This window comes from Rhincodon typus, chromosome 3, assembly GCF_021869965.1.
Source record: "Rhincodon typus isolate 14 chromosome 3, sRhiTyp1.1, whole genome shotgun sequence".
Taxonomy (NCBI): domain Eukaryota; kingdom Metazoa; phylum Chordata; class Chondrichthyes; order Orectolobiformes; family Rhincodontidae; genus Rhincodon; species Rhincodon typus.
Genome location: NC_063334.1, coordinates 102,995,867 through 103,019,250, shown reverse-complemented (window position 1 = coordinate 103,019,250; position 23,384 = coordinate 102,995,867). Strand labels below are relative to the sequence as shown.

At 41.8% G+C, this 23,384-nt stretch overlaps 2 protein-coding genes across 3 annotated transcripts in view; both read left to right on the top strand.

The window, feature by feature from the left end:
• LOC125482815 (microtubule-associated serine/threonine-protein kinase 4-like) overlaps positions 1-23,384 on the top strand; it is a 399,885-nt gene that overhangs the window by 151,738 nt on the left and 224,763 nt on the right. The window lies entirely within an intron of this gene.
• LOC109920222 (microtubule-associated serine/threonine-protein kinase 4-like) overlaps positions 13,763-23,384 on the top strand; it is a 763,378-nt gene continuing 753,756 nt past the window's right edge. For both annotated transcript variants that reach the window (XM_048595288.1, XM_048595289.1), the window contains exon 1: positions 13,763-14,188. In XM_048595288.1, coding sequence (XP_048451245.1) covers positions 14,103-14,188 — 86 coding nt within the window. In that variant the 5' untranslated portion in view covers positions 13,763-14,102. The remainder of the gene's footprint in view (positions 14,189-23,384) is intronic.

Below are 23,384 nucleotides of genomic sequence, written 5' to 3'. Positions count from 1 at the left end.
CTCATAACTTGGCTTAATGTCAGTGTTCAGTTAGCTGATCATTTCCAAACCGCACTGGTAGTGGAACTGGTATTTATTTGGGTGTGGTAGTGGTGCAAACAAGAGAGAGAGAAGAAAATGCATGAAGAAATTCGTGTTTGCATGTTGTCTTGCATACACCTGTGCGTGCTCTCAGATACATGCATAAACACTCTCGCTTGTGCACCCCGTGCTCTCGCCTGTGGTATGCCTGCTTTCACATGCCAGCTCTTTTTCTCACATACGTTCTCTTACACCCTCATTCTTGCGTGCATCTTCTTTTGTGCAGTACTGTCTTGTCAGTCACTGACTCTCTTGCTTCCATCTTCTCATAGACAGTTAGGATTGGACAATAGATTCTGTCCCTTTTAGTGACAGACATCCCATAAACAAATACATCTTTAAAAAAAATTCCAAAAATTCCAAAAAAATTATCAATATAATTGAGGTTTCTATATGGAAGGTGTATAAGTTGGTGCTTTTGATACCTGTGCTCAGTCCTCAAGCCTTGGTTTTAGCACTTTTGGTAGTCTTTCTATCATTTAATGGGGAATCTTTGTTTAGCACACGCGGAAGGAAAGACTTGTAAACCAAGATGTAGATGTCTGATGGAGAGAAAGATTGGTTAACACTGTAGCTACTCCTCAAATGCATAAATTTTATCTTTCTGTTGCGCATCTGAACCTCCTTCCAAGAATCTTTCCTACGCTTTCTCCATCCTCCTTCCAAACCTCTCCCTCCCTTTCCTCTTTTTCTCCTTTTTTTCTTTATCTACATTCTCTCTTTCTTTCTTTCCCTAGCCGTTCCTCTCTGTCTTTCGCCGTTCATTCTCCTTTGCTGTCTCTCTTTCCTTTCCTGTCTTGCTTTCTCGTTTTCTTTCTTTTATTCTCACTTGCTCTCTTTCTCGGACCGTTTCTTTCTGGCACTGTTTCTATCTCACTGCTTCTCTCTTTCTCTCCTTCCTACTTCCTTTTTCTTCCTCATGGTATTGCTCACCCACACACGTTTCTGCAAAATATTTTACATGCGTTTCCGAGGACAAATTACTTTGAAGTGTGATAACTATCATTATCTAGACTCATGTGGCAGCTACTTTCTACACAAGATCTATACTAATAATGACTCATGTATTTTCTTATAGCTGTTGATCGATGGGTAAATATAGTAAGGCTACTGACAGATTTCCTTGCTTTTTAAAGATTAGTATGGGCAACCTAATTCATGCCATTTCTCATTCAAAGGATGCATATCTTTTAATGTAGCAGACCAATGGTCATGTACAAATTGACATTATTTGTCAAATTCTGGAATTGAAATGGAAATGCTTTCCTATTTTCATCGTGATTTCTGCTTTTGTTTTTCCACCCTTTCTATCGTCGTAATGAAGTGGAAATACTTGATCCACACATTGGATCAAATCTTCACCACTCTTCTACAGCACTTCTTAACAGCATGGTGCATGTAGCAACATCACACGGACTGCAGCAGTTCAAGAAGGTGACTCACCACCACCACCTTCTCAAGGGCAGTTAGGGTTGGGTCATTCATCAGGCCTAGCCAGCGATGCAATGCCCATATCCTGGGAAAGAATTGATCACATTTCTGTCTAGAATGTCCACTCCCTGACTAACAAGGCCTTTGAAATCCATGACCTTGTCAATGATTGTATTCACACAGCATTCATTGAAACCTAGCTCAAAGATGATAATATTTAACTCTTACTAAAGTCTCCCTATGAGAATATTCTCCATCATTTGCCCTATCCAAACTGATGTGGGTGTGGTATGTGCCTTATCATGAGAATGCACTCTCCTGCATATTCTTTGCTTTCAAGCCTCTTACCTTGATCTGCCCTCCTTTCATTTCCTTCAAAATCCTCATTCCTTGCCACCCACCTCTCTCTCAATCCTATCCAAAGTATCTTCCCAGATATCCTATCTAATTATCTACAGTGAAAACTTGCCCTATTCTCCATAAATACCTATCCCATTTAATGTTTTCTCCCTCTCCACGTCAGCCTGATATCCTGTCAACCATGCGCTCATATGTGATCTCTCCACTGCACAATCTGATGAGAGACAAAACCATTTCCTCTAAATGCTCATCACCCACAACCCCAGGCCACTTCCTTGTGTGTCTATAATTTTAAAATGTTTTTCTCCAACTTGCTCAAAATTATACTCCTTTCAATTGCCATGGTTTTTGCATCTGTTGAAAACCTTTACTCTTGATCATCATAGATGTTGTTCCTGGTCTGCCCTCAAAGAAACTTCGGCATATCTGGTCCATTCGTTGCCACATTGTGGTGTCTTGCTCTCTTTTTCAAAAAAATTGCAAGTCACTCTCCTCCTCAACCTACTGTCAACTCATGCCTTTTTCTCCTCTTCCCCCCTCTGCCCTCATCTCCATTATGTGAGAGTAAATCATGAACTTTGTCTTTATCAGATCATCTGATGAAAGGTCACCATCTAAAATATTCATCCTGTTTCTCTCTCCACTAACACTGAGACCTATAAAAGAGACTCTCAGCTGTATGATTTCTAATCATCATAATCTGCGGAAGTGCTAAAATGTAATAAATTATTGTCAGGTAGTGTTGAATAAATGCTGCTTTTTGAGAAAATACATGACAACTAACAAAGTTCCTGAGACTTGATGAGAATGTCACTTAGAATTGAGTGTGCATGGGATTTTGTATGACATTCATGGTTGCTGTGAGGGATGGAGTTCAACTCATCTATTCGCACTGAAGGTATTTCTGGTGTTAATTTTGTTTGTTTGTATTCATAACTTAATCCAGGGGCAAAACTAATAGAGATTTTTCAGAAAGAATATGCAAACGAGTCATGCACCAAATGTTCGTAACAAGAAAAACTGGTCATTGAAGATTTGTGATCAACCACCTATTGCACCATAGTACAAGGCCTCAAGCACAGTTTTGCTGGCCTAGTACGTTGTTGATGATGGTGAATACTTGTTTCATTATGAAAGCTGCTGGACTGGAAGTATTAGGAGACCAGCTCACAATCTCGAGTAGAAGAATGAAAGAAGAAGCAAATGCAAGCTTAGCAAGAAACTTTTCCAGCTCCAGTCTAGGAAAGTGTCATAGCTGGAATAGAAAATTCAAATATGGCAATTTCTCCCTTTGCTTGTATGAAGTTGCCATATTCTCAGAGGACTATCAGCTGCTTTTGAACGAGAGAAAGAGAGGTGGCTGTTGGTGAGTTTAATCTGAGGGTCACCATTCCTCAGAAGGGGGCGAGACTGAGAAAGCGGGGCCTCCGTGGTGACCTCAGCTGGTACAGGAATTGAATTGTTTCCGTCACTCTGCAGAGGGAAGCTGTATGGACTCCCTTTCAGAGGAACAATCCTATGTGATTTATATGATCAAGATTTTTTTTTGAAGTGGAGCTTCATGTGGATGTTCACAGCAAGAATACCCTTGACACACATATCAAATTCATTTTCGGATGTCTGAATTTTAAAAACAAAATAAATTACTTTATAACTCAAGGCACCATTGTCAAAAGGAGTTTTGAAAAATGACAAGTGGACAGGAATGAGAGTCAGTATTTTCACTCTTCAGTTACTGGCTAGAGCAAAACCAGCTCTTTGTGCACCAGCATGCTTCTAAGTAATATGGACACAGAGAAGAATTAGAACCAGATAACTGTGTTTGATCATTCTCAGTTTTTTTTTGGCTGTGCAAGTTTTTAGATATGATGGGCAAATTATCTTTCCTACATTTCATTTCTCCCTATACTTCATTCACTTCGTATAATTCTCATCCCCGCAGTGCGAATCTACCACCACTGTGCTTAAAGTTCTCCAATCAAATTACTCCAAAATCTCAATGGCATGAATGTTACTTTTTTTTCCACTGAGCTCAATTTGTGTTTTGTCGGAGGGATTTTTGCTGTGAAGCCCAGCTGACAATTCTATTCTGTCATTCTAGTTGCTGTTTAATGACTAAGTCACAGACTTTACCTGTCCTTGGCAAAATCCTGTCAAAATGCCTTCTCTAGGTCACTGATAATTTGGCCCCAGTGCCTATTGTAGACCCACATCCCATCATTGTCCAGTAGGGGAACATCCCATTCTGGCAAGCAGTCGTATAATTCCAAAGATTAGCTTTCATTCATAGCAATCAAAAGTGAACACAAACAGAACCAATAGAGGCTTCTGTTCACCCCCACAATGCAAACCAAGTGTAACCAAATTCAATTTATATTCTATGACGGTTGGTGCACGGAGTCTGATCCACTGGAACTGGTTGTAAACCAGGTTTTGGCTGGCTTGTCAAGCTCAAATCAGCTGAGTTTGTCATGGACAGCGAGAGCTTCCTCCTACCCATTGTGATTGTCGTCCTCCTCCGAAGATTCTTCCTGTTAGCCCAGCTTCTCTGCATCGAGCGTGTCGTTTTGCTGCCTGGTCTGCTTGAGCAGAGAATAGCAAGCTACAATGATGCTGCACCCTCCGGCCAGACTGTACAAGAGGGTGCACCACGGACTGGTTCAAGCAGTGAAACTACATCTTCAGAAGCTGTATTGTCTGCTTTGCCAGTACCCTGGTTCAAACATGAACAAAATAGCACCTGTGCTCTCTACCAATCAGGGGATTACACAATGATGTTATGAGCTATAGTTGCCGTGGGTATCCCTTATCCCCTTGTAATCTGCCTTTTAAGGCTCCTGGACACTCAAGTACCAGGTAATGACCATCTGCAACAACAAACAATTTAACCACCACCCCTTGACATTCAATGGTGTTATTGTCACTGAATCCCCTATGATCACCACTCCTCTATGAGTGGGGATTACCATCGACCAGAAATTGAACTGGACTAGCGGTAAGTTCTGTGGTAGGAATCCTGCAGTGAATAACTCGACTCCTGTCTCCCCAAAGCCTGTCCCTCATCTACAAGGCATAGGTCAGGAGTATGGTGGAATACTCCCCACTTGCCTGGATGAGTGCAACTCAACCAGCACTCTGGGTGCTTGACGCCATCCAGGACAAAGCACCCTGCTTGATTGGCACCACATCCACAAACATTGTCCCTAAACCATCGATGTCCTGAGTCAGCAAATACAAATGAACCAAATACACAATGCAAAAAAATCACCAAGGCTTCTAAGAAAACATCTTCCAGATGCGAGCCTATTACCATCGAGATACTCAAGGGCAGTATATACATGCGTGCACCACTATCTGCAAGTTCCCCACCGAGCTGCACACCATCCTGCCTTGGAAATGTGAGGCTGTTGCTTCAGTGTCGCTGGGTCAAATCCTGGAACTCCATCTTTAACGGCACTGTGGGCGTGTGTATACCAAATGGACTGTAGTGGTTCAAGAAGGCAGCTCACCAGCACCTTCTCAAGGGCAATTGGGGATGAGCATTAAATACTGACCCAGCCAGTGACATACATGTCACATGAATGATTTTTTAAAAAGCACCAAATACGTGATATTGTTCCAGAACGTAGGAATCTTGGCAGGCAAACCCATCTCCAGGAAGTGGTAAATGGTGATCACAGATCACTTGAACATTGAGTGGAACCCCTTCCAACTGATGAATTATACAGCCCTCTCAGTTCCATGTGTATGATACCCTGATCTTGTGAGAAGCCAGCTATGTTCCCGAATCCAATTGTCTGGCTGCAGCACTGATCTTTCCATTAGGAACTGCAATGAACTGATGTGATCTTGCACAGATATCATTGTTCATTGCACTGCCAGTGGGTGCGTGATGAGGGATTCCACAGAGGTTCTATCGTTCCTTGGAAGGAGCCAGTTGCAGAAAGGTTCAAAGCCTTCACAGCCAGTGGGAGAGGATAGCCTCCCACCTGTACACCCCTTGCAATGGCAAAGTGGTATTGTCACTGGACTGTTAACCCAGAGACCCAGATAATGTTCTGGGGACCCAGGTTCGAATCCCGTCATGGCAGATGGTGGAATTTGAATTCAATTAATATCTGGAATTAAAAGTCTAATGATGACCATGAATCCATTGCCGATTGTCAGGGAAAAACCCATCTGGTTCACTAATGCCATTTAGGGAATGAAACTGCCATCCTTACCTGGTCTGGCCTGCATGTGACTCCAGACCCACAGCAATGTGGTTGGCTCTTAACTGCCCTCTGGGCAATTATGGATGAGCAATAAATGCCACCTGGCTAGCGATGCCCTCATCCTGTGAAGAATTTAAAAAAAAAAAAAAGCCCCACTCCAGTATCTGGTATAGTTCATCAGAATGTCCTGGAGCATTACATAACCTGCATCAACACTGAGCCTCACCCATCCTTGCCCAGGAAACAGAGTCAGGGCCAAGCCTGCCTCTCCCCGAGCTGGTGCTCCTCATGCTCTACCCTGGCCTGCTGCTGCTGCAGCTGTGTTTGCCATCAGCCCTGGTCTCATGCATCCACCTGTGACCAGCATTCACATCCCACGAGCTACAGCGTGTGTGAATCTCGATGGTAGTGACTTACATTGGGACCAAGAGGAGTCATTCGTGCTGTACACTGCAGGTGAGGGCTGAATACACTCCTTCATACAGTGAGGCATGCTGCACCCTGACAATGTCCCCATCATTCATTCAACTTCATCCTCAGCTTCTACAACAGGGATGACACGGTGGCTCAGTGGTTAGCACTGCTGCCTCACAGCACCAGGGACCCGGGTTCGATTCCACCCTTGGGCGACTGTCTGTGTGGAGTTTGCACATTCTCCCCGTGTCTGCGTGGGTTTCCTCCGGGTGCTCCGGTTTCCTCCCACAGTCCAAAGATGTGCAAATTAGGTGGATTGGCCATGCTAAATTGCCTGTAGTGTTCAGGGATGTGCCGATTAGGTGGGTTATAGTGGGGTGGGTCGCTTTGAGGTTTGGTGTGGACTTGTTGGGCCGAAGGGCCTGTTTCCACACTGTAGGGATTCATCATTCTATGAAAGCACCTTGGTCGAAGGTGCTGTGCCAGCTGAAGGACCAGCACATTACATTGAAAGGGAGTTCTTGCTGTTCTATGACAGATCTCCCATCCCAGACCCACATCAATTATTCAATGTTTCACTGTATTCAGGACAGACTATTGTTAAATTTGCAAAACAGGTGAAGAAGTGATAGTGTAAGCCTCAGAGAGCACACTTAAAAATTGTCCAATGAGTAGTTCACCTTTGGTCAGCATTGGTCTCTTATTAAACCATTGCTGATAACCTTCAGCATCATTGAGATGCCAGGTTCAATTTTCAGGCACCAATAATAGCATGGTGCAGGCTTCCTCACATTTGATCACCTCAGCACCTCCACTCTGCATACATACAAATGAACAATGAAATGATTGCAGATTAAATGTAGCTGTAGTTTGCAAACTTCTGCTTATGTATTTGCCCCTTCACTGCCCTATTATCTAGCAAATGTGGATATCATTCTTTTGACAATTAAAGTGACACTGACTCCAGCCAGTTTCCTGCCTCATTTCTCGTCGCGAGTATGGCAAGAGATGGTGGGTGACCCAGCTTGCAGAGGGCACCATCAGCCATAGACTCAGTCTGCTCACCACATAATGCTCCCACCTTGCCCGAAGCCTCCATATCATTTCGTGCCTTACGCCTTTCCACCATCTCCCCAGTGGAGACCCACCACATTGAACTTCTCCTCCAACCGTCCTCCCACCTGAACCCTGACATCATACTTTGAGGGTGACCGCCCTCCTCCTCTACACACCATCTGTGGAGGCCAAAGTGCTGGTCAGTTTAATAAATACCCTCTCATGGCCTACCATTTTGTCTGGTTCTGTTCTACATACTGCCCCATATGTCTTGAGGTTCTCCCCAATCCCTACCTCCCATCACCATTCTTGGCCCCCTCCTCTACAAATGCCCTGATCCTACCCTCTCCCACCCTTGCTGCCTCAATCTGTACCATCCTGACCGACCTACTCCAGGACTGTTCTCCCACAGACGTCTGACCGACTTTGACAAACAGCTCCTTTTTCATGACTGATCAGACCACATCCTATTGTCTTTGCAGCTTCCAGCTGGCAATATGTGATTCCCCTGACACTGACACTGGTCTTCCAGGACAGCTTTGTGGCCTACACTCTGGATTGCAGTCAGACATGTCCCCTGACTGTGAGTGGCCCAAGTGAATGTAGACTAGTACCTTAGAAATTTGAATTGATGTGAGGCAGAAACTGAACCGACAGTGGTAGGTGTAGTATATGGAAGTAACTGTCACAGGAAGTGGATTTTAACACAGTGGTGAACAAAACTCAACTTTATAAGGCAAACATGAAGAAACAAGTGGATTCCTAGGTTTGATTTTAAAGTAACAAAAACAAAAGTAATAGAAACAGAGATGGAAAGCATGATGGAGACAAGATAATTATTCATCAATCTGGATTATTGAATAAATTAGATATGTTGTATGTCTGGCAACATCTGTGGAGTAGAATCAGAGTTAACGTTTCGGACCCAGTGACCCTTCCTCAGAACTGGTTCAATTTCTGAGGAAGGGTCACCGGATCCAAAACATTAACATTGATTTCTCTCCACAGATGCTGCCTGACCTGCTGAGCTTTTCCAGCAATTTCTGTTTGTGTTTCTGATTCACAGCATCTGCAGTTCTTGCAGTTTTTACATGTATTGTATGTTTGTGACGACCTTCTTTATACTTGAGAGATTTCCTGTTCCAGGGAAGTATGATCTTTGGCTCTTAATTTTGCCGTGGACAAAAAAGACAGAACATTATTGGAGGCATCTTGACTTTAAGAAGATCCCCTTGGCAAACAGAAGAGTACAGCACTGATATTCGTGTTTCAATGAAAAGTAATGTAACCAAGGCTCAAAAGGATGGCAAGGCAAGATGCGAAAGCTTCTAATAGGACGTTTAAAGACTGCTCGATTCAACATAGGAGGCTGACCTTTTGTGGAAGCTGCTGCAGTCGGCTACCACCAGTAATTTGATCAAGCACATGGAGTGTGTGAGGAATCCCAGTCTAACATCAGTGAATTTATGTGATAGAATGTAGACCCTGCCGTGTTCCAAGAAGTAATCTTTTTGAAGATGATATGCTTGAGAATATGTGGAAATCATAAAAGCCAAGTATATTTTGCTGCCTGAAATTAATGCAGAGGACCTAGCAACAATTGTTTGCAATTAAATAGCACCTTTCACATTTTGACGAAGGATCCTATGATGCTGCTTGGCCTGCTGTGTTCATCCAGCTCTGCACCTTGTTGTCTCGGATTCTCCAGCATCTGCAGTTCCTACTATCTATGATATATTGCTGTTGTTTGAGGGTTTGAGTTCTAAAGTAGAAAATGTATAGCTTTGAGTTAAAATTGTATTTTTATTTTGTGTCTTAAGGCAGAGTTAGTTTAATGTCTCTTATTGGGAAAATGTCTTTTTTTTTAATAAAGGATGCAGGAGCTGAGGGTTCAGAAATCCAAAATATGATCAAGAAGAATTGGCATGGCTTCACAAAGTGGAAATAATGTGTGAGAAATTTATTAGAATTCTTTGAGAATGTAATAAACAGCCTAGATCAAGGCAAAGCAGTGGATGCAATAGATTTGGATTTTCAAATGGTGTTTCATAAGGTATCACATGTTGGGCTACTATTTAATTAAATAAGAGCTCATGGTGTTGGAGGTACTATATTTGCATGGATAGAGAATTGGCTAACCAATAGAAGCTGGAGAGTTGGGATAAGAGGGATATTTTCAGGATGGCGATCTTTATCCAGTGAAGTGTCACAGGGATCAGTGCCGCAGCCACTATTATTAACAAAATATATATCTATGACTTGGACGAGAAAGTAAATGGACTACAGCCCGATTTGCAGATGACACAAAAGTAGGTGGGAATGCAAGTGGTCAAGATAACTCTGAGTCTGCAGGGGATAATAGGCAGGTTAAATGAATGGGAAAAAAATTTGCAGATGGAATATAATGTGTGAAAATGTGAGGTTGTGCACCGTGGTTGGAAGAATAGAGGAGCTGAATATTATTTAAATCATCAGAAAATTAGCATACAAATTCAGCAGGTAATAGGGAAGACAAATGGAATGCTGGCCTTCATTACAAAGGGAATGAAGTATGAAGTGAGTGGCCATTAATGTGAAAGTTGAAATGGTTTTAGCTTTGATAAAGGTTGCAATGCATTTGGGGGAAAAAAAAGAATTCTGTCTTGTCAGGATTGGATGAAGCATAAAATTATAACAATCATTGACTTCCAAATTCAGTTGAGGATGGTTGTTGTTGTTGAATGGTACACTGTGGGAGAACTAGGGAAGATACATGCCTGCTGTTTCTGACCCTTAAACAGCACTTAAAAGCTATTTCCCCTCTCGCAAATCAGCCGTGTGTCCTTTAGTTACATGATTCCAGAAATTCAAAAAGTCCAGTCAAGCTGATTAGTTAATTATAATTTCAGAATGAATTAACTAAACCTGCTCTGAATCCAAAGAACGATCATTAGGACTCCAAACATTAATTCTGTTTCCTTTTACACAGATGCTGCCAGAACTGCTAACTTTGTCCAGCACAGTGTTTGTAACTAAACCTACCTCCTGGCAGAAGGTTAGTTGCACATTCCTCAGCTGATCCACATACCCTTTCTCATCTCTCTTGCTTCTGTTAAAACCAGAAGCAGGAGCGATGAGTTAGTGTTTGAGATTTTCTTTTAATTTTCATGTCTCACATGACCCAAACTCACCTGTTTACAGGTGGCTTCTGCCCCTTTAATTCTTACTAGTTCAACATCCAGTGGCAAATGCTCATTTGCTATGCATTCTCTCAAAAACGGTCATAATTTTGAAAGCCTCAGTTTGAATCTCCTCTCACACACTTCCATGTTCTATTACAGAATAAAGTAGCTCTCCAATTCAGATGAATCCTCACTTTTCTTTTCATGGTTCAGTTATTCTTAGGTTTTTGACAAAATGACCCCTCTTCCAGAGCAGCATGTGAAAACAGTGCTGGCATGAAGGGCGTATCAGGATTTTGATCCTGCAGGAGCAGCGATTATAGATTTGGTTCAGGATGGTCATCAGCTTGAAGAGAAATATGTGGGTGTCTGTGCTCCAATGTGTCTGCTACCTTCTGGCTGCTAAATCTGTGGGCTTGGAAGATGCTGTAGAAGGAGCTTGGATAATGTCTGTCTGCATATATTGCTAGTTAGAGAATGAAAAGAATAGGGGGAAATTCAAAACTGTTGACTAACTATCATAGCTCATCGCTGGTGTTGCCATGGTTTGATGTCTTGTCCCTATTATCTCCCTTACACAGGAATACATGCAACAACATGAACATTAGACACAATTTGTTATAAGAAATATTTTTTGTCGGTATATTTTCAGCTAGTTTTTTTAATCAACAGTCACTTTCCTGTCTGATCGCCTGAGAGAAAACAGGGATTTGCATTTCTCTCTTCATCCAGCTAGGAAAAATTAACACTAGATGATGTACAGCATACAGTTGGAGGAACATGAATGTGTTACCCTGTTTGCAATGTGGATGCCTCTTCCCCACACTGGCCGTGTGTTGTGACCATTCAGTAGCTGTATTCTATTGTTTAGTTTAAAGCAGCTGAATGTGCCAGCCATGCATATGCATCAAACTTACCTGTTGTACTAGTAATGGTAGCAGTTTGGTTGACCTGCTGTTATTCCCATGACTGCTTTAAAAAAAAAAGAGGCAAGGGCAAAAAAATTATCATTGAAGACTGTATTGTTTGCTTGTCTTTTAAGGGCTGAGTTGTATACATAATGTAAGTTAGTCACAGCATCCTTGCAACAGATAATTTAACTATTCAGGTGGCTCTGTGTTGTACCCTGAAACAGCAGTTGTCCTTGGTCATTTCTAAATAGTTTCAAACCTCAGTGGCTTGGTGTGTATGGTTCTAATACCTATTTATTTTCCTGACATGCCCTCATTCCTCTTGTATCACTTCATTTGCGAACCAATTGAAATTGGGCTACTTTGGAAATAAAACCCATTGCTATGTTTTAATGAGAGCACAAGTTGTGTGGAACTCTGAAGTTAAACATGGGGAGGCAATGGCCTAGTGGTATTAGTTAATCCAGAGACTCGGGTAATGTTTTGGGGACCTGGCTTCGAATCCCGCCACAGCAGATTGTGGAATTTGAATTCAGTATATATCTGGATTTAAGAGTCTAATGATGACCATGAATCCATTGCCAATTGTCAGGCAAAATCCATCTGTTTCACTGATATCCTTAAGGGAAGGAAATTTGCCATCCTTACCTGGTCTGGCCTGCATGTGACTCCAGACCCACAACAATGTGGTTGACACGTAAGTGCCCTCTGACTAATCAGGGATGCCAGCATAAATGCCAGTGACGCCCTCATCCCGTGGATGAATAAAGGGAAAAAAAAATTAATTCTCCCTGAGCTGCAGTAAAACACTCTCTGTTCAGGTTGCTCTATTACAAGGTTCCTCTTGTACTTTTATGAATGCTTGTATTACAGTAAACTTCCAGTGCTTTTATTTTTGAGGATGACATTCAGTAACAATACCAAATCATTTTCTTTTCCAAAAAGCAATAATGCAAGAAGAATCACAACAGTGTGGAGTTTGCACATTCTCACCGTGTCTGCATGAGTTTCCTCCGGGTGCTCCAGTTTCTTCCCACAGTCCAAAGATGTGCAGGCTAGGTGGATCGACCATACTGAATTGCCCCATGTCGAAGCATGTTAACTGGGCAAATGCGGAGTAAGGGGGATAAGGTGGAGGGGCTGGGTGGGATGCTCTGGGTTGGTGCAGACTCGATGGCCCGAATGGCCTCTTTCGGAACAGTATGGATTCTATGATTCTGTGAAAAGTAATTGTACAAACTCAATGTGGTGGTGGTGGGGAGTGGAGCCTGGGCATTTGTTCATTGAACAGGTCTCTACCGCCCCACAGAATTCCAAAGTGGATTGAGTTTCAATTATATCCATTTCAGATGGGAAGGCCTGCGCAGTATAAATAGCAGAAAATTGTGTTCAGTTGATTTAAGACTTTATTATTCAATTACTTCAGAATATTAAAATGAAGATTTTCCACAAAATATGCTAAGCCCAGCTAGCAAGTCTTATTTTTCGAGGTTGTGCAGTGGTAATATTCTTATGCCTGCCTGATTATTTGCAGAGGCAATGGTTCCACTGGCTGTTAGATCTCACTCCATCCCCTGCTCTACTGCTGTTAGTTATCCTTACGGCTGCATCCTGAGCCTGAACCAGACGCATAACACTTTGAAGCTGGCGTTTTGTGCATAAGAGATGATGCATTTATTTAGTTTTAACACACACAGATGTCTCTTGCTGTCTCCTATTTATACGAACTATCTTATAATTGTACAATCGCTTTCTGTGGAGAGTAATGTGATTGAACACAGACCTCTATCCTGCCTGACTGCTCTTTGGGCATGTAATTATCTCTACCTGCACGTAGGTAAGGATCGACTTTTCTTGTGCTGAAAGAACCAAGGGACTGCTTTATGTTCAGAAGTTGGGTAGGTGGGGGCGGGGGGAAGAACTGTAAATTTTACTTCCAGATATTTATTTTTACATTTTTTATATGGATACATATGTAAGTAGAAATATTTAAAAAGATAGAGACAAGCCGTATCAATCAGCAAGGTTTCCAAACTTTTGTTTTTTATTAAGTAATTGAGATGCTTCCCTCCCAATTTTCACAGAATGGCACATTCCAAATAGATAATTTACCTTTCGTGTTCAATACCAAAATGTTCGAGCAGAATACAGAATAAATGTGTGATGGCTGCGATCTCTGACAATCAACTCGCTGTAACCGGAAAGCATTGCAGAATCTTTGACATATAAAATAGCAGTGAAAACTGGACTGGAAGGGACAAAGATTTTTTTTTCACTGTCGTATGTAAAAGCTTGTTATTTTAAGTTGGGCTGCAGTTTGTGGAAATCGTTTAGAAGAAGCAGCTTTCAACTGATCTGGAAGCCCGAGTGATTATGCTTTCCCGTTCTGATCTAGAGAGCACGTCTTGACTTTGAACGTGGAAGACCTGTTCTTATTTTTTTCGAAAATAATTTGAAACGTTCACTTTTCGATCATGAGTGACTCAAACTTGTGGTCAGTTCTCTCGAACATCTCGATGTCTCATTTTCTAAATAGAACCACGTTACGACGGTCTAAAAGGTAATGTGAAACATTTGTTATTCATTGCTGTTGCTTGGATGAAAACTCTTGTTTGATGTTTGGAAGTTTGCGGCTGTTCTGGATTAGTTTTCAGTAATTTTAATGACCAGCTTCGTTTACCATGACGATTCCAGTGTAATGTACACAGCAGCGACACACAGTAACCTGGCAAATGAAGCAATGAGTTCGAGAAATGCTATATAGACTTTCTCATGTCATCCACAATCAGACGCGGTATTTTGCATTGTCGACCTACCTGATTGAGAATCTTTGCATTCACCCTTTCTAGAATTTGGTATCTTGCACAATCCATTTATTCATTTAAACCTTTTCATTTGAGAAGGTAACAGCTTAACTGACATGTTCCACCTCCTCAAATTTACAAGGGCATTGTGGTATAATATTGTATGAATAATAGGATGTGCTGAAAAAGAACCATGTCATAGCATGGTTTTACAGAGGATTTAGAACACAGAGATAGGCCATCTACCTAGCTGGTGGTTTATCTCCATGTGAAGGTCCACCAATTTTGTTTCATCTCACCCTTTCATAAACTTTTACTACTTCCCCCTTGTACTTGTACAGCTTCCCCGTAAAGTATCAAGGCTAATTATGTCAGCTACTCCATATGCTAGCAGGCTGTCCATTCTCAACACTTTCCCGACCTTGGAATGTGCTGGTCTGCAACAATCGGTCAGGGTGAGCTTCAGTTCTGAAAGACCAACAGGTTTCAGGCAGACCAAAGAGTGTCTTTGACTGAGTTGATGGTCCTCAAGCGCAGTCAGTCTTTGTCTCTGTGCGTCCCGGGGAAAAGACTGTAGAGCACACAGCCCTTCGTCATGGATCTGCTTGAGATGAGCCTCAACAAAAACCACTGCATCTCTGTCCAGACTTCCTTTGCAAGGGCACATTCCAGAAGGAGATGTGTGACAGTCTCTACTCCCACCCCACAACCACTTTGAGGGCAGCATGCAGTGGCACAGGCAGTCCAAGTGTACAAAAAGGATCTCACGGACAATGCCCTCCTCACCACCAGCCAAACAGCGTCTTGGTGCTTGTTGGAAAGTTCTGGTGATGAGCCGTTCTGCCTAACGACTTTGACAGTCTGCTGAGGGAACAACCCGACAGGATCCACCCTCTTCTTTTGCCACAGGGTCTTGAAGACGTTACATGCTGAACACTTCCTCATGGACATGTGGTCAAAGGTGCAAGTTTTCTTTGCAAATTTCTCCACAAAGAACAGGTGATACAGAAAGTCCAACTACTTGGAACGTCTGTGGCAATGAGGCCAGTCCCATTTATAGATAGATTGCCATGGCATCTGCAGCAATTAGTGATGCTTGATTACTAAGACCTTAAGATAGGAGCAAAAGTAGGCCATTCATCCCATCGAGTCTGCCCCACCATTCAATGGATCATGGCTGATCTGATGATCCTCACCTCCATGTTCTAACAGTTTTCCAGGAAAAATAATTCCTTTGGAATTTATGATTGGATTTTCTTTGTGATGACTTTAAAGAAATGAAAGATGTGACAGTTAACTGCCAGATTTTGTTTAGATTTCAAACCAGGCAGGTTGCCTCTTGATTGGTCGGGGCATTGACCTCAGGATTGAACCAGCAAATGACTGCAGAGCATGTACATGTTGTTTCTGTCTGTAAAGAGCAGGGCCCTTTGTATTAGTGTATGTAGCTTCCAGTACATGTAAGTGTCAGGCCCGACTGACAATCCTAACCTGGTTCTGGTTGTCAGTGTCACTCTTCGCTCGATCAGAATTATCCAAAAAATTTCCAATTGCAGAAACGCATCTAATATCGAATGCTCAAGTTCTTTACTACCAAATGACTACTTGCATTTATCTAACTGCTTTTCATAACCAAAAGATCCTTACAGCAAATACTTCTCAAGCGTGTTGAATATCATGAGGTAGAGAATGCAGCAGCCAATCTGTGTCCAACTATGTGACTATAGTCAGGCGATGTGTTTTTTGGCAATGCTGAATGGCAGCTTACTATTAAACAGGACATCAGGGGAACTCCATTGCTTATCTTCAAAATGGGATATTTTCCATCTATATGAGCTGGCAGATAGGGCTTTGTCTTAAGATTTCATTTAAAAGATGGCATCTCTGACAGTGCATCACCCTCTCAGTACCGTACTGTTGGGTCAGCATATAGATTTATATGCTCAAGCCTTGGCTCATAGACAGGTGTGTTTTGAACTCACCCAGACCTATGCCTTGTTCTTAAATCTGTCCACGGTCTCAACCTTCCATAGCGAAAATTCTTCCAACCCTCAAACAGCTCCTCTCTAATTCTGGCCTTTTGAGCATCCTGAATTTCAATTACTCCAGCCTTGATGGCTGTCTCTTCAGCTGCTTACGCCTTAAGCTCTTGACTTCACTCCATAAGATCTCTGTCTTTCCTCCCTCTTTCTTTTTAAAAGCCACTCCTTAAAACTACCTTATTGACCAAGCTTTTGGCCGTGTGCCCCAGTATCAACTTAAATATCTTAGCACCAAAGTTTTCTTTATAATGCTCCTGTGAAAAGTCTTAGGATGACTGTGTTATCTAAACACAAGTTTTATTTACCTGAGTTTTGGATTTGTTTCCCTAATTCATGGAGATATATTCTCTCCTATCCTTATCAAAACCTTTCATCATTTCAGAGATCTCTATTTATCGAAGAGTGATCAAGTCTCAGAAATGTATAACTTTTCTTCGAAGGGTTGACAGCTTTGGGAGTAATGGGAACTCTGCAAGTGTCATGTATTTGAATTTTAGCCAATGCATCATGTGGATTAATCTTATCTACAACGTCAGAAACCAATGAGTTGAGATGAGGTATTGGCTTTGATAAAGTAAAAGATAAGTTGATATAGATTTGCATGGAGGAGCATGTTTAATAGAAGTCAGTGTTGTCCACAGATAACATACATAACCTTCTCAAGGGGCAAAGGGATAGGCTACAAATGCTATTCTAGCCAGCGAAGCCTAAATCCCCTGAATGATTTTTTTAAAAATTGTGACACTAACAACACTGTCTATCTGAATTTATCAGTCTCAAATTAAAGAGAGCTGGAAATAACACAAACGGCATAACAAATGTTTATTATGTATTGGTGAATTAAACAAACCAGTGGCAGATGTTTACTTAATATTGACAAGTGCAAGGATAGGGCAATATCAGTGCACAACATTAGTGGGAAAATATGATCAATATTTGACACAACACGGGATATTATTAGGGTATTGATGAATGTCTTACAGAAACCATCAAAGTAGCTAGCCTTCAACAACAGTAAGTAAAATTGCTTGGATGTATCATCAAAGGGATTGAAAGTAATATGGTCTTGTGCAGACAATACTTTTGAGCTCACCTAGAATACTTTTTTAAAAAAAACTGTGACATTCTTGAGAACCTCCAGGTATAAGGGTAGGAATTAGTCCCCCTGAGCCTTGACTGGCTGGGGATGATGACACTATTTCTTCTGTAGATTAAAGGCCTTAGAAAATCATTGAAGTTTTGGTATTCCTCTTAAAAAGAAATGAATACGTATCCTGGTACAAAATCATGAATCATTTCAGTCGTTCGGAACCTGAGATATTGAATAGCATATTGTGTTAAAGGGATTCTTCTAAAGAATCTTATCAAGATATAGAGAACAGGTTATGGCCTCCCACCAGTCCAGTTTTTATATTCAACATGAGCAATGATTCTAATGCCATGTGTCCAATCTGTTACTGTGGGTAGAATTATCATGGTACCTGAACAATATGGACATTGATGGGTTGGTTGGGAAAATATGGCAAGATTGGAAAGTTGAGATTCTTGATGTTGAGGGAAAAACAGCCCGATCCTGCAACGAAGTTTTACATGATGAGGTAGGAATCTTGTTCGTGAATGGGGAGAGCTATTTTCATGCATTAACATGCCCTATTACCTAATCTTGTCACGTTGACATTAATTCTCGTTGTAGCCCCGTAGGTGAGTATTACATCTAATTTCAGCCCCATCTTAGCACATGCCATTGACGGTGCAACTCGCCACTCACCAGAATTGATGGCACCCATGGAACCAGTGCCATCTTTAAAATCAGCTGTGCCCCCTAACAAGTGCCCCAGTCTGGAGCTGCCCTGCGCAGTTTCTGACATTTACCCAGGACATGGCTGACAGAGGTAAGCTGGCACCTTGCTTTGTGATGGTCCTGGAGCTGCTGCTTGACATTATGGACAACACAGGCAAGACTTGCCATTCCCCAAGTGGAGGTCACAGTACCAGACTATGCCAGCCTGGCCCAAGGTTCCTACAGGGGTGAAGCAGCCTCAGCCATCTGGAGGAATGTCCAGCAGTGTCTTTCTCCACTGCGCTAGCATAAATGCCACTATTTCTGTCCAATACCTCTCACTCATTCTACCTCTGTCAGTGCACCAACTCTCACTAAGTCTCGTGCGCGACCACTCTCGCAAATGCATGCAACATCTTCGCTTCTCACCCACCCCAAACTACATCACCACTATCCCTGCATAGTCTCTCTGCTGCTTACTCAATGATGCAGGAATCTTCCCCACTAGCACAAAAATGAATAACTGTGCTATCCCTGTTCACCTCCTCTTCTGCTATGAGCAGAGAGTCCTGACTGACTGCCCGAGCAGGGCCTGGGCTTCTATCGGAGGCTGTGTTTGACCCACTGTGCTGGGATCCCCTGAGTGAGTCTGTCCTTCCTGACTGGACTGCGGCCTGCTGACCACTGTGGCAACCTTCCTGGCTTTGTGACTGCGCTTAACGATGTGGCAACACAGCAGTTATCTGAGCTAGGTATTTCCGGCTGAAGGGGCAATGTGCAAGGCAGAGATGCTGGGAACATCTAGGTAGGCTCAAAGTGAGTGAATGCTTTGACAGTGAGAGGGGAGCTGGTGACAAAGGGGTAAAGTCACTGCATTAGTAATCCAGACCTCCAGGTTAATGTTCTGGGGATCCGAGTGTGAATCAAACTTCAGAAAAAAAAAAAAAAATCTGGAACAAGGAAAACTAGGCAATGTAACCGATCTGGTTGACTAATGTCTTAAGAAAGGAAATCTGCCATCCTTACCTGGTCTGGTCTACATGTCACTCCAGACCCATAACAATGTGGTTCACTCTAAACTGTCCTGTGGTAATTAGGGGCGAGTATAGCCAGCGACGCTCACATCTTGTGAACAAAAGCAGCTTAGTCCAGTCCATGAGCTGGGTGCACGTATGTGAGCACAAAGTGTCTGTGCTGCAGCATTACAATGATAGTTACTGGCACTGTAGGAATGTCCTGTAGGTAGATTGGAGATGTGCTATGAGGGTTCACAGAGGCCGGCATGTGTTGAATGCCAATATCCGTGGAGGTGAGATATGTAAGGGCCAATGCCCGTGGAAAGTTCCTGAGCTTTTGTGCCGGGTTTCCAACGTGGAGCTCACTTGGAACAAGTAGCAAGTTGAACCCGCTCTGGATTCCATGTTGAGTTTCTCAACAACTAGCTTGTGTGGCACGTTTGGTAAAATCACAACTCGTTGGACTGTTGACAAGTCCAGCGAACATTAATGGTAGTCATTTGGGAACTTACTGCTGCCTAGTGAGAATCTCACTACAATGCTTGGGAAGAGTGGACAAGATGCAGTGAGATGATCTTGATGTCAAGGTGGGCCTTGCTGAACATTTGACTCAATTCTGCTCCTCACACAACTCTGTTTTAGGTACTGGAAAATGTGAAAGAGTTCTGACAAAGGTCACTGGAATTAAAATGTTAACTGTTTTTCTCTCAATGGATGCTGCAAGACCTGCTGAGTTTCTCCAACACTTTTTTGTTTTTATTTCTGAAACATCACCTTGCACTGTTATCTTGTGATCTACAAAGTTCACCACTGTAAGCAAAATAGGATAACAGCTAAATGTTTGGAATCAGGTCTTTTCATTCATTAAATCCAAAGGACCGTTAAGATCTGTAACTGCATTTGCCTTTACTTCCTATCTGTTCTAGTCACCATTCTCCCCTTACTTCTTTGTAAGCTTGATAGCTGTATCTGTGTGTTTGATACCATGTGTTAAATGTTTGGTGGGGGGGGGAGGTAGCATGTAATAAAAGTCTGCCCTCTTTCACTCAAGGAGACCTTAGAATTGGCTCTCCTTTATTTTTGTTCTTGTTTACTAACTTTAAGTGGGAAAGCCATATGGATAAAAGGAAAAAAATGTTTAGACTGTTAAAGCATTATGTTAAAACATTAAATGTTTAGACTGATTGAGAAGGTTTTAATAAAAAGATGAGAGCTGTGATCCCTCTTCACCTGGTCTCATGGCAAGGTGGTTAAACATTCCTTGGTGCAGATGGTGATTACCTGGCATTTGTATAATGCAAATTGTACTTACTATTTATTGGCCAACTTGACTGTTTCCTAGGCTGTATTCATCACAGAATCCCTCCAGTGTGGAAGCATGCCATTCAGTCCATCCAATCCACACCTGCCCTCCAAAGAGCATCCCACCCAGACCCACTCCCTACCCTATCTTTGTATTCTTATAGCTACCCTACCTAACCTGCACATCCCTGTTTACTGTGCAAGCATCTGCACCTTCGGTTTTTAAGGACTTGCAAATGACACTGAGCACTATGTGGTCATAATGGAACAATTCACACTTCTAATTTTACAACAAATGCTTCTCTCGATTATATCTTTATTGTTTTCCTGACTGTATCGAAAAACCTGCTGGGGCTTACGATTGGTTTTATGAAAGGTGATTTCTCTTATGACCACCTGTCATTTGCAATCTGCATTTGAATAGTACAAACAAAAGTTATTGCATGCATTTGAATCAGCACCAACATAATATGACAAGGAATCTGCTTTCAGATGCAACATCTGACCATGTTGCTGTTTTTCCTGCTAGGGTACTAATGTTTCATTCACATTTAAAACATTGACGTCCAACAATCTTGTTTCTATCACTTGTGCAATTGGAGCCTTATTGTTAATTTTAACTTTGTGACTGTTTCAATTTCCAATTTCCTTGTGCTTCATGAAAAAAGTGCTTAACAACATGTGGGAATTTCCTTGCTTTCCATGAATCTCTCAAAATTCCTTTTCATAATTGTAACAAAGACAAAGGGAACCTTCTAAAAACTGAAATGTCTGGAGAAACTCAGCAGGTCGATCCTTCTTCAGAACTGATTGTAGCTGGGTAAACGCTGGTATATTTGCTGAAGTTAGGGTTGGATGTGAGGGAGGAGCGGGGAATAGAATAAAAGCAATGGAATGAAATATTCCAACAGGAATTGGAGTTATTGAGCAAGACTTGAAACAGTAGGGCCATTGTCATCTCAGCAATAATAGGATGAGCAATGATAATAAACTTCTGAGCTTTATCACTTCTGTAGCTTTGTGTAATGTGTTAAGCAGCCTGCATCACTTCACAATGAATGTTTCTGGATAAAATACAATGATGCAATTGTGCAAATACACAAGCTGTCAATCGTTTTTCAATAGCAACCACAAAGTTCTACACCCAACTCCATTAACTATGTATGTAATCTTGTCATTGTATGCTAGTGCTCATGTTACTTCATGATGAAACCATGAACCATTAATTATCTACTAGCATAAGTCCCCTGCTCTTGATGGGGGTTGATCCTTTGGAATTTTTCTTAATCGTTGGAATGTACCTATTCTATGTATCCTGAAACATCTCCTTAAGTATCTGCCAATGCATCTCTATTAATTTGCCACTTCGCTTCAGCCAGCTGTGTTTCCAAACTGTCATAAATGTGGTTATTTGAATCTAAAATAGTACAAAAGACCCACTCGTCTCCCTCAAACCGAAACTAAAATTCAGTCCTATTGCAGTTCTAAAGAGAGGCCGGATAGGCTGGGAGTTTTTTTCACTGGAACATAGGAGGTTGAGGGGTAACCTATATAGAGGTTTATAAAATCATGAAGGGCATGGATAAGGTGAGCAGCCAAGTTCTTTTCTCTAGGATAGGAGAGTGTAAAACTAGAGCGCATATTTTTAAGGTGAGAGGAGAAAGATTTAAAAGGGACCTTAGGGGCAACTCTTTTTCACACACAAGGTGGTATGTATGTGAAATGAACTGCTGGGGGGAGGTGGTAGATACAGGTACAGTTACAACATTTAAGAGATATGAATGGGAAAGGTTTAGAGGGATATTAGGCAAATGGGACTAGTTTAGTTTGGGGAAACTTGGTCAGCATGGACTAGTTGGACCGAAGGGTCTGTTTCCGTGTTGTATGACATTATGACTACATGCTAGGGTCTTAAAATAAGTGGCTGCTGAAATAGGAAATGCACTTTATTTTTAATAGCCCAAATTCCTTGGATTCTGCAAATGTACCATCAGATTGGAAATGTAATTCCTCTATTCAGGAATGGAGTGAAACAGAAAACAGGAAACAATAGGTCATTTAGCTTAATGTCATAAAGAAAATGCTGGAATCTAGTAGGTCGTAACAAGAAGATCTCAGTGCAATCAAACAGCATCAGTACAATTTTGTGACTGGGAAATTGTGAACGCAGCTCAGTCCATCCTGCAATCCAGCCTTCCATCCGTTGACTCCGTCTGTACTTCCCGTTGCCTCAGGAAAGCAGCCAATGTAATCAAAGATCTCTTCCATTGGGCAGAAGATACAAAGTTTTGTTAACAGATTCAAGAACAGCTTCATCCCTGCTGTTATCAGATTTTTGAACGACCTCTCATATATTAGAGTTGATCTTTCTCCGCACTTTTTCTATAACTGTAACATTATAGTCTGCATTCTGTTCTGTTAGCCTGATGTACCTATGTACGGTATTTATTTGCCCATATAGAACACAAAACAATACTTTTCACTGCAGGGCAGTGCATTTGACAATAATCTAATCAAATCAAATACTTGAAAATACTAAACAACTTGGATACAGAGGAACCTGTGAATTCGATTTTATTTTGATTTCTTTGATTTACAGAAGGCATTGAACAAGATGCCACATCAGAGTTACTACACAAGATAAGACTTGGTGTAGCAGTATCATATTAACACAGAATTGGTTAGCTAATGAGAAACCGAGGAACTCGTGGGTAGTTCTCAGGTTGGCAAGTTTTAATAAGTGCAGTGCCTCAGGGATCAGAATTGAGGACTTTACTGTTTACACTGTATAACTAATAACTTGGATGATGGG